Consider the following 13,621-nt stretch of genomic DNA (forward strand, 5'->3'; position numbering starts at 1 on the left):
AGTTGCATGTTTTGCAGTAATTTATTTTATGACCAAAACAGACATTACGTCCTCTTGGAAGGCAAGTTCTAACAATAATAAAAGAATAGAGAACAGGCTGAATAGGTGTAAGATATGCTAACACAATGGTTATTCAGATACACAAAAAATAAACATGAACAGAAAAGGTGTCCAGTGTTTATGTAACATAAACAGTTTTTTCATGTATAAGTCGCTCCGGAGTATAAGTCGCAGGAACAGCCAACCTCTGAAAAAAAAGTGCGACTTATACGTATATACGGTAATCCTCTGAAATGTCTCCTCCCGTGACCCAGAACACAGTAAAGCGCCAAAATGTGGTTCAAACACACGCAAACATCTGGAAATAGATGATTATTTTTGTGTTAAATTATTGAATAAATGTAAATATGTTGTTGTCAAAATGTTGTTTTTTATTGTTTCATAGAAGTAAACAACTGTTCAGATTTTTGAGGGGTCAGTATAACAAAAGAAATATGGACGTCAGTCACCGTTCTGCTTGAATTTGATTCTTTTCTTTTCTTTATATTAGCTTAAACATACCATATATCAGCTTTAGTAATTGACTGAGCGATGTAATGGTTTAATTTTTGTCTTAATATTGAGATTTTTCAGGAGTGACTCTATTTTCTTGATGTGTTTGATAATTAAGATTTGTTTACAGAAATAATGTCTATATAATAATACAATAAATACATCGAGTACAGTGTGAATTTGTGTCAGATATTTTATTTTGTGTGGTATTATCTGGGATTGATTTCAACAAACATCCTCTTGAATAGGAAGTGTTTTGTTTGACATTTTATTAAGAGCAACATCAGAGTACTGAATGTACAGAGGACAAATCCAATGAGAATCGCATTTACAGTGCTTGCAAATACAGTAGTTGAGTAGTACAAGAGTAACCAAATCAAAGTCACTTGGAAACGTGTACCAATAACTTCCCAAAAAAGAAGGTGTGGTTTTTGTCAAGACAAAAAAAAAAAAAAAACCCAAAGAATGCAGTAGTTGTACAACATTTATCTGTCACACAGACAGACCGCTTTGTGAGTTGCGTGGTCTCGTACGCATTTGTAAATATTAGAAGTCTTGTACAAAAGTTGACGGAGGTACTCATTTATATATTCAACACAAATATAAAAAGTCACAAGGTACAAACTTTTCATTTTAATGGCGACAACACAACTTGAGTCGAGTTCCTTCGTGATAGCTATGAATTGTGTTCCCAACCCCCCAATATTAACGTCATACCTTTCCCCTAATAAATAAATGAGCGTATACAACTTATCTGTTTATTTTACACACATCCATTTGTGACAGCGGACGGGTGTTTCGGCGCTCATCAGGCTTTATTTAAAGGAGGTACTGTATATATTTGCTAGGAGGCGTTTTATTCGTATAGATGCTGGACAATTGTGATGTAGACCTGATTGGTTATTCACAGTTCACTCGCACTTCTGTAGTCCTTTCCTGCTGTAACGCAAGAACTTTATCTAATTGGTCAAGTGTGGCAAAAGTTACAGCGATTTGTAAGATGATGCATATGTGTTAATTAAAGGCTAACTGTCATAATATTCATGGAGCCAAATCAGGGTGTAAGGTACCAAACTGAACTGTATGCCATAGAAGGTGTTGTTTAGAGGTAAGGTGTTTAATTTCTTGAAGTAGACAATGCACCGGATTACACTACCGCTCAAAAGTTTGGGATCACTTTGGGAATTTTTTTGGCCAGTCTGAGATATGGCTTTTTTTTTGGCAGTCCATGAAGTCCAGCATCCTGAAGTCGCCGCTTCACTGTTGATACTGACACTGGTGTTTGACGGCTACTATTTAGTGCAGCTGCCAGGTGACGACCTGTGAGGCGTCTTTGTCTTAAACTACACACTCTCAGATATTTGTCTTCTTGCACAGTTGTGAAGCATTTTTCTGTCCTTGTTAGACCCAGTTTGTGCTGCTCTCTGAAGGGAGTAGTTAACAGCATGGTAAGAGATTTTAGTTTAGATTTTTAGATAGGTTTTCTAATAATCTATTAGCCTTATAAAATGATGAACTTGGATTAGCAGCCATACCAGGAGATTGATGCAGAGGACTGACAGTTGTTGATAGTAGGCCTCTATGCAAAAATGTACATCCTTCTTTGAAAATCATCTAATTCATTTTAATTGTTTGTGAAATGGATAAAATTGTTTGTAAAATGCATGAAAATTTGTTTTTCTTTGGAAAACAAAAAAATGTGCAAGTAATCCCAAACTTTTGAGTGGTAGTGTACTTAAAGCCACCAAGAAAGATAAATGGGCAATGTCTCTCTTCAATCACATTTGGGGGTTCCCACATCTTGTTCTCAAGTCATTATCTGACCAAACATCAAAAGCTTTATCTGACAACTCAAAAAATGTAAAAGTGAGCGTGGCCAATGCTGAGATTCTCATGAAGAAATGTCTACCTTGGTTCTTATTCTTATTCCTCCATATGTACAGGTCTTAACTGATGCATGGCGTCTATTCGAGCATACACTATTTGAGGAAACACGGTAAGCGCCAAGAAAGGAGGTCATTTTGAGATTTCAACTTTGTTGACAGTATGAATTGGAGCTGATCTTCCCATCCATTCGTTTTCTATGCCGCTTGTTCTCAGGGAGCATGCTGGAGCCTATCCCATCTGACTTCAAGCCAGGGCACATTGCAGACAAACAACCAGGAAAATCAACATACTATGTTGGTCCTTGGCGGGTCAGACCACAATGGTGGAAATGGAATAAAGTTTGCCCCTCCCTTGTCACTATTTGCCCGTATTTAATCCCACAACAGGGATGCCACTGTGATGTTCCGAGTTTGCTATAGGGGAGTGAAGAAAAGCCTTTCTGATTGATATGTTTGTTTGTGCTGACGGGAGCGTGGGTTTTAATGGCTTTGATACAGAGTCTGAACATTTGATGTCATGAAGGCATGTCAAGTCTTTGGTGTCTTGAGACTTTTCCTACCTGCCTCACTCTGCTTGCACTATTTTTAGTCAATGTCAGAATCCAGATACACAAACAGAGAGGCAGCAATCTGCACAGCTCAAACCGAGCTCATCGAAAATCTGGATTGGAGTAAGAACCCACACCCCTGTTTTTTTTTAAAATACAATTTTAAATGTGATAAAAATCCATAAAAAATTATCAACTATATGTTGTGGTAGACACGTTCTCCCCGTGCATGCGTGGGTTTACTCCGTGTACTCCGGTTTCTCCTAGGTTAATTGGCGACTCCAAATTGTCCATAGGTATGAATGTGAGTGTGAATGGTTGTTTGTCTATATGTGCCCTGTGATTGGCTGGCCACCAGTCCAGGGTGTACCCCGCCTCTCGCCCGAAGACAGCTGGGATAGGCTCCAGCACCCCCACAACCCTCGTGAGGAAAAGCGGCAGAAAATGAATGAATGAATTTTAAATGTGATAAAAATCCATAAAAGATTATCAACTACATGTTGTGGTAGACACGTTCTCCCCGTGCATGCATGGGTTTTCTCCGGGTACTTCGGTTCCGCCCACATTCCAAAAACATGCTAGGTTAATTGGCGACTCCAAATTGTCCATAGGTATGAATGTGAGTGTGAATGGTTGTTTGTCTATATGTGCCCTGTGATTGGCTGGCGACCAGTCCAGGGTGTACCCCGCCTCTCGCCCGAAGACAGCTGGGATCGTCTCCAGCACCCCCGCGACCCTTGTGAGAAAAAGCGGTAGAAAATGAATGAATGAATAAATTTTAAATGTGATAAAAATCCATAAAAGATTATCAACTACATGTTGTGGTAGACACGTTCTCCCCGTGCATGCGTGGGTTTTCTCCGGGTACTCCGGTTCCTCCCACATTCCAAAAACATGCTAGTTAGGTTAATTGGCGACTCCAAATCTTCCACAGCAAGTCCAGTTTTTACCCCGCCTCCTGCCTGAAGTCAGCTGGGATAGGCTCCAGCATACGGCGTGACCCTTATTAGGATAGAAAATGGATGGATGGATGGAATTGACATTTGACAGTTTTCTGATACAGTGATGACTTTGATTAAAATATTCACAGTCTTTCAGGGAACATAAACAGTCACAATGGTCAACATTTGTCTTTGATATGTTTGCATACTTATTGTCACTACAAATGGTTTTCTACACGATTCAGGATTAGTGCAACTTGGGTCTTATGTGCGTGCCTTAACATTATATCATAAGTCATTATTACAAAAATGTACTTGAAAGACTTCCTAAGAGATGTGGTTTTGCAATTTCCCTATCAAAGTTAACAACTTTTATGAAATAGCATATGGGACGTGCGTGCATTAATATTACACAATGACCAATTATATTCCAATGGAAATATAACTGAAGTTTGAATTTTTTTTTCCACAATGCTACACCTCCCTTACTAATGCAATGTAACATTTTTGTATAACATCAACAGTAGACTTTCCAGTTATAATTCATTAGCACCCATCGGAATTACAATTTTGTTGGCTTCGTTTCAGAAGCAGGGGTTTAAAAGTTAAGAGGCAATGAGTGGGCTCACCTACAGATTTGACCAATTTAAGGCAAAAATAAGATTCATAATAAACATGACATGCTCCACCTTTTTTCAATGAATGGCGTCATGCAAGGCAGACGGACCAGCTAAGTAACATAAGTACTATCATGCAGGATGTATGATGTATGCCCATGCCCACAGGAACGATTAGTGCGATGAGTTAGTATGACGTTTTCCATATTTTTAACACGTTGTGTGTATATATAAGCATGCGAGTCCGAGGATCAGACGACAAACAAAGTCATTAAATGTCAAAGCAGCTCATGCATCCATCGTGCCACTCACACATGATGAGCCAAAGGCAGAAGGATCATAAAAGTGAATGAGTGAGTTTTCATCAAAGCACTGTGAATTCGGAAGACCAACCAACATCTAACCATGACTTGCATCCCAAGAGACATGCACAGAGTTTTAAGATAAGGCCCAAGTTGGAAAAAACCACAATGATCCTTGACAAACTTTGCTAAAAGTTTACCACATCGCAGGGCTTATGTCGAGTCAAATCCAGACTACCGTTTTTTTTGCTTCATTATCATCAGATATTTCATATTCTTCAAATCCCCAGCTCCCCTTTGAGGTAATAGCAGTAGGGTGACAAATCAAATGTAAAAATGAAGGAAGTATGACGAATGAACATCACGTTCAAGTGCAGCTGATGTCTTGGCAGCTACTGTTACGATCCATATAATTTATTATCCATGTGATGAAATGCGGTATATCATAATCAAAATGACAGTAAGTCATTGGTTTCCCAGAAGAACCCAAGAGTTCTCGTCAACTCTGCTTTTTTTTTTTTTTCCACCCGACATTCCACCTGGAAATACTATTCCAGTGTTCCGATATAAGAGCAGCATCTACTGAAGTATTATACTGTTTGTCTAAAGATATAATACATGTACTGCTTAAAAGTGCAAGTAGGAAGCTTGGCACAAGGTTTGTTTTCTGTTTGTTTGAAAAGAAATACCGTAGTTACACATGTAAACAAAGACACTATCCCAGACCTAGCTGAAACCTGCCCAAAAACCGGGCAGGGGGTGTTGAAAAAACTTTACACACCTGTACACAAATAGAAGCAAATATATAGAAAATACATTTACACATGTAGAATATACATTTTTTCATAACCCTCTGTCTATTAAGATAACACTCTTCATTCAAAAATATATATTGTTTTGTCAGACGCAACCGGGGCAGCCCGACGCCCAAGTGAGGCTGATCAGGTATCGACTGGACGTCGTTCATGAGTGGCTTTCATGTTGGAGATGGGCACCACAGTGTTTATATCCCACGCTATCTGGACACCTCCTTATATAATAAAACAGCTTGCATTAATGTTGTCGTGGGGCGGCGGCGGTGGTGGGGGGGTGGCTCTAAACCCATCATGACCAATGCAGATAATCCCACATGTGTAGTCGTGATGTTATACAATTGTAGAAATGCATTTGTGCTTTGTACAAACCCACAGCACACAAAGACGGAACCGTCAGTAGCTTCCTTACAGGGAAAAAAAACATCATCATCTCTTATGAAATCTGCTCTAAAGTATCAAACAGATCTATTGCCCCCACGTATTGCCCCAGTTTGATCATTTGGATCCAGAGATGCCTCTGAAAGATCTTCTTCAGTTAACAGCTGAACCCTCGAAGTAGAATTAGGACTTCAAACTAAATTTTCTGTAAAAAAGCATCAAAATTATTAATATTTTACTTATATTTGTATTTTTTGTGATATTATCACAATAACCATAGAACTCAAACCTTACTGTGACTACTTTTACTTATGTTCAATTTTATTAGAACATCTCGCTACACTTGTATGACAGTTGGCAATGCAAAATGTAAATATTAACATTATGGACCAAATTAATGAATTTTTAATTATTTCATATGAGAATTTTTTTTAAATGTGTTGGTCCCACTGTATTTAAATAAATATGATTATTAATATCATTCATGTTTGGCTACTCATGATCATAAATAATAATAATATGACTTCCAGAATAAAACTGGAAGTAATATCCCATCGGGTTTCATCTGGATTCTTACCTATTTGGATTGCGAGGCTCTTATACTGCATTTTGATCAGTTGCTGGGTTGTTGAGCTGGGCATTTAACTAAAAAGTGTGCGGGAGTGGGACAGACCTGAGGCAGTTGAATGTCCTGTCCACCTCCATGTGGTTTTTGTTGTCAATGTGAGATAAAACTATGACTTCTTTCAAATCAGGAAAAAGAAAATCTGGGATGAACGTATTTAATTAATGTGGCAAACCCTAAGGACATTGGATCTCCACTGTCAGGTGTTGGCAGGGTTTTCTGTGTAAAAAAATAGTATATTTTAAAATGGAACTTAAAAAAAAAAACACATTTTCTATCCTATATCATTTTTGCTCTTTCCCAGCCTTTTTTCCCAATATATTTCTTAAAGTTGTGGTAGTTTAGAACATATCCAAATGCATTTGTATCATTTTCACATTTCTTTAAAAAAACAACAACACAAAAACAATGTACTCAATACAAGGTTAATATAGCACTCTTCGTTTTGTCCATTTGTCGTTGAAACTTCTTTCTCGATCCAGGTTGTGGCACATAGCGGCATTATTGGCACATTGTTCACATTGTTCAGTTCATCTTCCACCCGCAGAAGAGCCTTTGGGTGCCTTTTGTCAAGCGTCAAATACTGTATGTATCACTGATTGGAGATATCCACGATAGTCACGGTCTTGGCGGTCCATGGATCCCGTTAATGTGCCTACATCATATACAGTCTGCATCTTAATGATGGTATAGACGGAGTGCTAGTCCCACTGGGGCTGCTTTGTCTAGAAAAATAAATATCTTCACCAGTGTCCAAAGAGAGATCACACTACTTTACAAAAGAAGCTGTTTCTTGTGTCCTTTTAGAGTCGATCCTGTAAAGATGCAGAGAACACAATGACAATTACGCCTGATTATAGGACAGATTTGGGGAGTTTGTCCTTGGCTTAAAGGCACACAGCCTAGAATCAACATTCATGGGTAATGCTCTGTTAAAAAAAAAAAATCATGAGCCTAAGAAATGCATTGTTTTTGCAGCGATAATAAGGGATTTAACATCCTTAAAGAATACAGCAATGGGAACACTACCACAGAGACATAAAGTGACTGAGACAAATGTATTTCCGGGATCAGAAAGATGCTCTTGTCTCACAACACTACCTGCTGGAAAGCTGTTCATTTTCAAATCTAGGTCAATGGCGGACTCTATAGCACCCCCACTTGCGTCCAGCAACACTACGCGGACACAGCATGTGGTTAAATTTCACTATTTCGATTTCAAATGACAGCTATCAGGACATTTATGAGAAGAGGTGTCATACGTCAAGTAAGATTGTTGAAATTGAAATGTACTGTAGTAGAGGTGTAACGGTATGGAGGCATACACAGTTCGTTAAGTGGGGGACAGGAGTCTCACAATATAGTCATGCTTCTATAAAACATCCATAAACAAATAGAATGCAGAATGCATAAACACACAACGAGCAGTGTATCGGCCTTGTCCAGTAAAGATCAGGAACAGAGCTACAAGCTGGAACTGGTACCCGGTACCCAGCACTGAAAATGAACTGAACAATGACCTTAAAGCCAAGGTAGATACCCACCTGTGATTATGGCAAACCGTTACCCCCCCCAACATATGTACAAAATGACTATGGACAATGTTAAAAAGCCATAGCATTTCAGTATGTGGAATCAAACTATGGAATGGATTGAGTAAGGAAGTCAAACAATGCACAACGATGAGCCAATTCAAGAAACAATACAAGCAGTTGATGTTTGCTAAATACAAGGATGAAGAGTCTTGAACCAGTCATGATGTGCTATATATATCACTATATTGACACTTACTATGGTACCCATTATGTCATTGGATGGTCATATCACCTTGTACTTTGGTATGTGACAAAAAATAAAAAATTAAATAAAATAAAAATCATAAAAAATTATCAAATATTTTTAAAAATTATATTAGGAAAGCAGGAGGTGAACAAATGTAACAGTTACTGATTGTAAAAGTACCATTTGGAGGGGTAGGATTTAATAAGCTTTGCTTCTTCCTACTCCTTTTGGACATGTGGAACTGTGAACTGATTATGTGATGCATTCAATTGTAATCTGATGCATGTTCAAATGAAATTAAACCATTACCATTACTATATTGGTAAAATACAAGTAATTTAAGATTGAAACTAAGAATGAGCAACTGAGTGAATGTCCTTGATTGATTGATTATTTCTAATATATCCATCTGTATTCATCAGGAAGGGCTCAAGCCTAGGACTCAAGCCTAAAATAAGTAGGCGGATCAAAAAGATCCGCTGTGGCGACTCCGTAAGGAAAATGCCGAAAAAAAACAAAAGAAAAAAAAATTTGAATGTTCTGAACTCCTGTTTCAATGTATTTTACCATTGTCAAATTCGGGCTTCGTGAAAAAGTTTCCAGAATGAACTGAACTAATTGAGACAGCATCAAAGGCCTCTGCTATTACTTGTATATTCCCAACAGTAACAATGACAGCAGGGAACCTACCAAAGCACGGATTTGGGAACGCTCCTCCTCCCACAGGAAGTGATCAGGGACCGGCAGCTTGTCAACAAGAGATCTCAAACCATTTCTCTGACACAAAGGCAACAGGAATTAGTTGTCTTTCCGACGGGGAAGGCCTGTGGGGTTGAGAAGAAATAGGTTAGATCATGCAGTGTAACAAATTATTACTGAGGTGTGCAATTACCAATCGTACAACCGCCAAGTCAAACAAATAGATGGCAGGAATGATGTATACATAATATACATGCCATTAGTACATGTTGTTGGCGGTGTGCTTAATTATTGAAGACACGTTGGAACAGTTTGTACCGGATTAATTACTCTTTCCTCACTGCCAGCATAATATATTTGTTACAGGGTTTGGATACAACTAAGTGTGACCATCTTTGCATGCCCAGCAGCTCTGATGACAGTTACTCTTATCCACTCTGACAGCGAACGCTGTTAAAACGACAAAGCTTCTCATGGCACGACGCATACAGTACAATGTTCACCCCAAAAGGCAATGTTTTAATGTGGTGCACGGCCGTCATCGTCATCCACACAGCAGCGTGATTCTAACTTGGAGTGAAATACATCTCCACCGATGATTCCCGAGTGTTGATTTTGGGTTAACGCGTCACCCCTTTTGTAAACAGGTAAACATGAGGATTTAAGTGCTGCAGTGGCGATGCTGCTTTATTAAACAGCCGCTGACATGTTGTGCTAGGTTGTCAAATATCACACTGCGAGGCTTGTGGGATGTAAAGTTGACTTTTCAAAATAATATACCTGTGTGCAAGAAAATATAGCCTGAGAGCGACTTCACAGCCCATTTCACCACATCTATGAGCTGAGTTATTATGCAACAACAACCCTCCTTGGTAGATTTCAATTTAAGTTTGCAGCTTAAATATACAGAGTACTCTGTTCATCCAGCACTGCAGGGGCTTGGGACTTGTGGGTAGGCAAGGTTACTTGAGGTTTATTTTACAGTGGTATGAAAACGTTTGGGCACCCTTTTTTCATTTTTATGATTTATCTTTATAATTGACTGGTTGTTGGGATCGGCCATTTCAGTTCAATATATCATAAGGCAGACGAACACGGTAATAGATGAGAAGTAAAAGGTTTATAGGATTTATAGAAAGTGTAAACAAAAGTAGGCAGGTGCCTAAATTTGGGCACACCCAACAGAAAAATGACATCGATATTTAGTAGATTCTCCTTTAGCAGAAATACGTTAATGCTTCCTATCACTTTCATTGAAGTTCTAGATTCTGGTTGAAGGTATTTTTGACCATTCCTATGTCCAAAACATCTCTAGTCCAGTCAGGTTTGATGGTTTCCACCACAGATTTTCACTTATATTCAGATCTGGGGACTGAGATGGCAATTCCGGAATGTTGTACTTGTTCCTTAGTAGGATTTGTCATGTTGGAAGTATCCAGCCCCACCACAACTTCAACTTTGTCACTCATTCTTGAGCATTTCTGGCAAGAATCTGCTGATACTGACTGGAATCCATGCCACCTTCAAGTTGAAGATTCCCAGTACCTGTACTGGCCCCACAGCCTCACAGCATGATGGAACCACCACCAAATGTTACTGTGGGTAGCAAGTGTTGGTCTTGGAATGCTGTGTTCTTCAACCGCCCCTTGTTATGTCCAAATAACTCCTTTTTAGCCAATATGTTTGTTTTACCAGAACATGAACAACATGCTGGTCTTCACAACTCACCTTTTTTTATTTCAGGGGTGAAAATATATCTTTGAGTTCAGCTCAGGAACAGTACACACTGAGTGGTAATTGAACAAATCACATACAATTACAATTTGTGTGATGTGATGTCGAGCAAGTACCTGTTTCCATTGTAAGCAGACTTGTAGACAGGCGTCTGCTGGATCATCTCATCGGTGTAGATGGGCACAGCAGTCCGAACGCACTCATGAGAGCACTGCAGGCTGTCGTTGTAGGCAGTGAAGATGTCCACCTTGCTGGGAACCCTGGCTGGGGTGAAATCCGTCAGGTTTTGGCAGCTTTCTTCCTGCTGGTGGATCTTGCGTTGATGGCTATTGTGGCGGCCATTTCCTGACTGTGCACAGCTACAAAAACACGTACCAAAGACAAGAAACCAAAATAAAATCATACCTTGCGTCTATGGTCATCTAGAAGTATATCGAACCCAATATCTGCATGAGTAAAACAAAACTTTCTTACCAGTTTTTAAGGACGAGTGTTGTGATCAAGGCTGCGATGACCATAATGAGAGACACAGTGATAGTGATTATCTGGTGAACTGCCAAACCTAAAATACAGCAAAGTCACAAGGACAAAATAATTACAATCAACAGCAGACAAACCTTTCCATAAATAACCATCATTTGTCAATTTTAAGGTAGACCTCACAGCTAGGAGACCCGAGTTCAATCCCACCTTCGGCCATCTCTGTGTGGAGGTTGCATGTTCTCCTCGTGCATGCGTGGGTTTCCTCCCACATTCCAAAAACATGCTCAGTTAATTGGCGACTCCAAATTGTCCATATGAATGTGAGTGTGAATGGTTGTTTGTCTATATGTGCCCTGTGATTGGCTGGCCACCAGTCCAGGGTATACCCCGCCTCTCGCCCGAAGACAGCTGGGATAGGCTCCAGCACCCCCGCTATGTTTGTGAGGATAAGCGGCAGAAAATGAATGAATGAATGAATGAATGAAGGATGAGTGGTTAGCACGCAGGCCACACAACTAGGAGACCCAAGTTCGATTCTACCCTCGGCCATCTCTGTGTGGAGTTCGCATGTTCTCCCCGTGCATGCGTGGGTTTTCTCCGGGTACTCCGGTTTCCGCCCACATTCCAAAAACATGCTAGGTTAATTGGCGACTCCAAATTGTCCATAGGTATGAATGTGAGTGTGAATGGTTGTTTGTCTATATGTGCCCTGTGATTGGCTGGCGACCAATCCAGGGTGTACCCCGCCTCTCGCCTGAAGACAGCTGGGATAGGCTCCAGCACCCCCGTGACCCTTGTGAGGATAAGCGGTAGAAAATGAATGAATGAATGAATGTCAATTTTAACATTGGAAGTTATTTTAAGGGGGGGCTTTGGGGGAGGGCAGTAAGGATAAGCAGCATAGAAAACAGATGACAAGAAAAAGAACAGTCATGATAAAAGGGCTTCTCTGGACCTTCCACATCCCACTCCTCCATCAAGCAGCTGTCTCGTGGATGATCCAAGCCAATTTGTCTTTGGAAAGTTCAAAAAGAAATACAACTAAGAGTAATTCTGGAAAATGCACAGCTACTGTATCTTCTGCTCTGCCTGGCCAGCCTCCTTGTGGATTCTCAACGTTAAATGTGGTCCAAGTCACACAAGACCTTGGATTAATGACATCTACACTTGGCAAGGGAACTCTTACTCTCTCTCTGCAATCACTAGTCCCTTGCCAGCGAAAAAGACACATTAACGTATCTGCCATCTATTTGGATTTGCCTCATATCCCGCCCTGCACTCTGACTGTGACTGACATGGAGGCTGTGTCCATTAATAAATTAACATCTGTCCAACCTCAGCTTCACCTGATAGAGTGATGCCTTGACCTTGATCAATATCTGAGGTCCCTACGGAGAATAGTTTAATTTCACATGGATGTCAAGGCAGGCGGGGCTCAGGCAGACCGCAGGAAATCAAAAACACAGGAAGCTGACTCATGTGCAGTATAATGTATTTCCTCATATACAGTATTGGCTTGGACCATTTATTTACTCAATTGCAGAGAGGGGTGTATTTCCACTTCCATTGAATATTATTATAAAAAAATAATAACACTCAAGGCTGCACGGCCACACAGCTAGGAAACCCGAGTTCGATTCCACCCTCGGCCATCTCTGTGTGGAGTTTGCATGTTCTCCCTGTGCATGTGTCGATTCCTCCAACAAAACATGCTAGGTTAATTGGCGACTCCAAATTATCCATAAGTATCAATGTGAGTGTGAATGGTTGTTTGTCTATATGTGCCCTGTGATTGGCTGGCGACCTGTCCAGAGTGTACCCCACATCTCGCTTGAAGACAGCTGGGATAGGCTCCAGCACGCCCGCGACCCTCGTGAGGATAAGTGATAGAAAATGAATGAATGACACTATTATTAGCAGTCCATTCACACTGTGTGGACCTAATATTAAGATCTCTACAACATTGTGGGGCGGCATTAAGAGCAATAGCAATATGGTTGCACATTTTAATTAGAAGACGAAATTATATTTGTATTATATTTTTTTCAGAATGGTGGCGACTATGGGGAACTAAATATGGCTCAAATTATTGGTGACTTTCAGTGGAAAATAAAAAATAATAAGATATTCAGTTACCCATAGGAATGCAAAGAAGGGCAATTTGAGCAATTTAATTGTACTCTGAATCATTTCAAGGTATTAAATATGCAACAATAGCACCATAAACATTTAAAACCTTAATTACATGAGCGTGCAGTT

The 13,621-nt window shown here is 39.9% G+C and overlaps 1 protein-coding gene across 2 annotated transcripts in view; it reads right to left on the reverse strand.

Annotated features, from left to right (window-relative positions):
- Window positions 1-718: 718 nt before the first annotated feature.
- The window catches only part of ajap1 (adherens junctions associated protein 1), a 36,282-nt gene continuing 23,379 nt past the window's right edge, over window positions 719-13,621 (reverse strand). For both annotated transcript variants that reach the window (XM_078798194.1, XM_058084709.2), the window contains 4 exons: window positions 11,354-11,441; window positions 10,996-11,238; window positions 9,137-9,270; window positions 719-7,479 (listed from right to left, as the gene is read on the reverse strand). In XM_078798194.1, coding sequence (XP_078654320.1) covers window positions 9,198-9,270; window positions 10,996-11,238; window positions 11,354-11,441 — 404 coding nt within the window. In that variant the 3' untranslated portion in view covers window positions 719-7,479; window positions 9,137-9,197. The remainder of the gene's footprint in view (window positions 7,480-9,136; window positions 9,271-10,995; window positions 11,239-11,353; window positions 11,442-13,621) is intronic.

Source organism: Doryrhamphus excisus, linkage group LG17 (genome assembly GCF_037039965.1).
Source record: "Doryrhamphus excisus strain RoL-2023G ecotype Guam linkage group LG17, RoL_Dexc_Guam_v1.1, whole genome shotgun sequence".
Lineage (NCBI taxonomy): Eukaryota > Metazoa > Chordata > Actinopteri > Syngnathiformes > Syngnathidae > Doryrhamphus > Doryrhamphus excisus.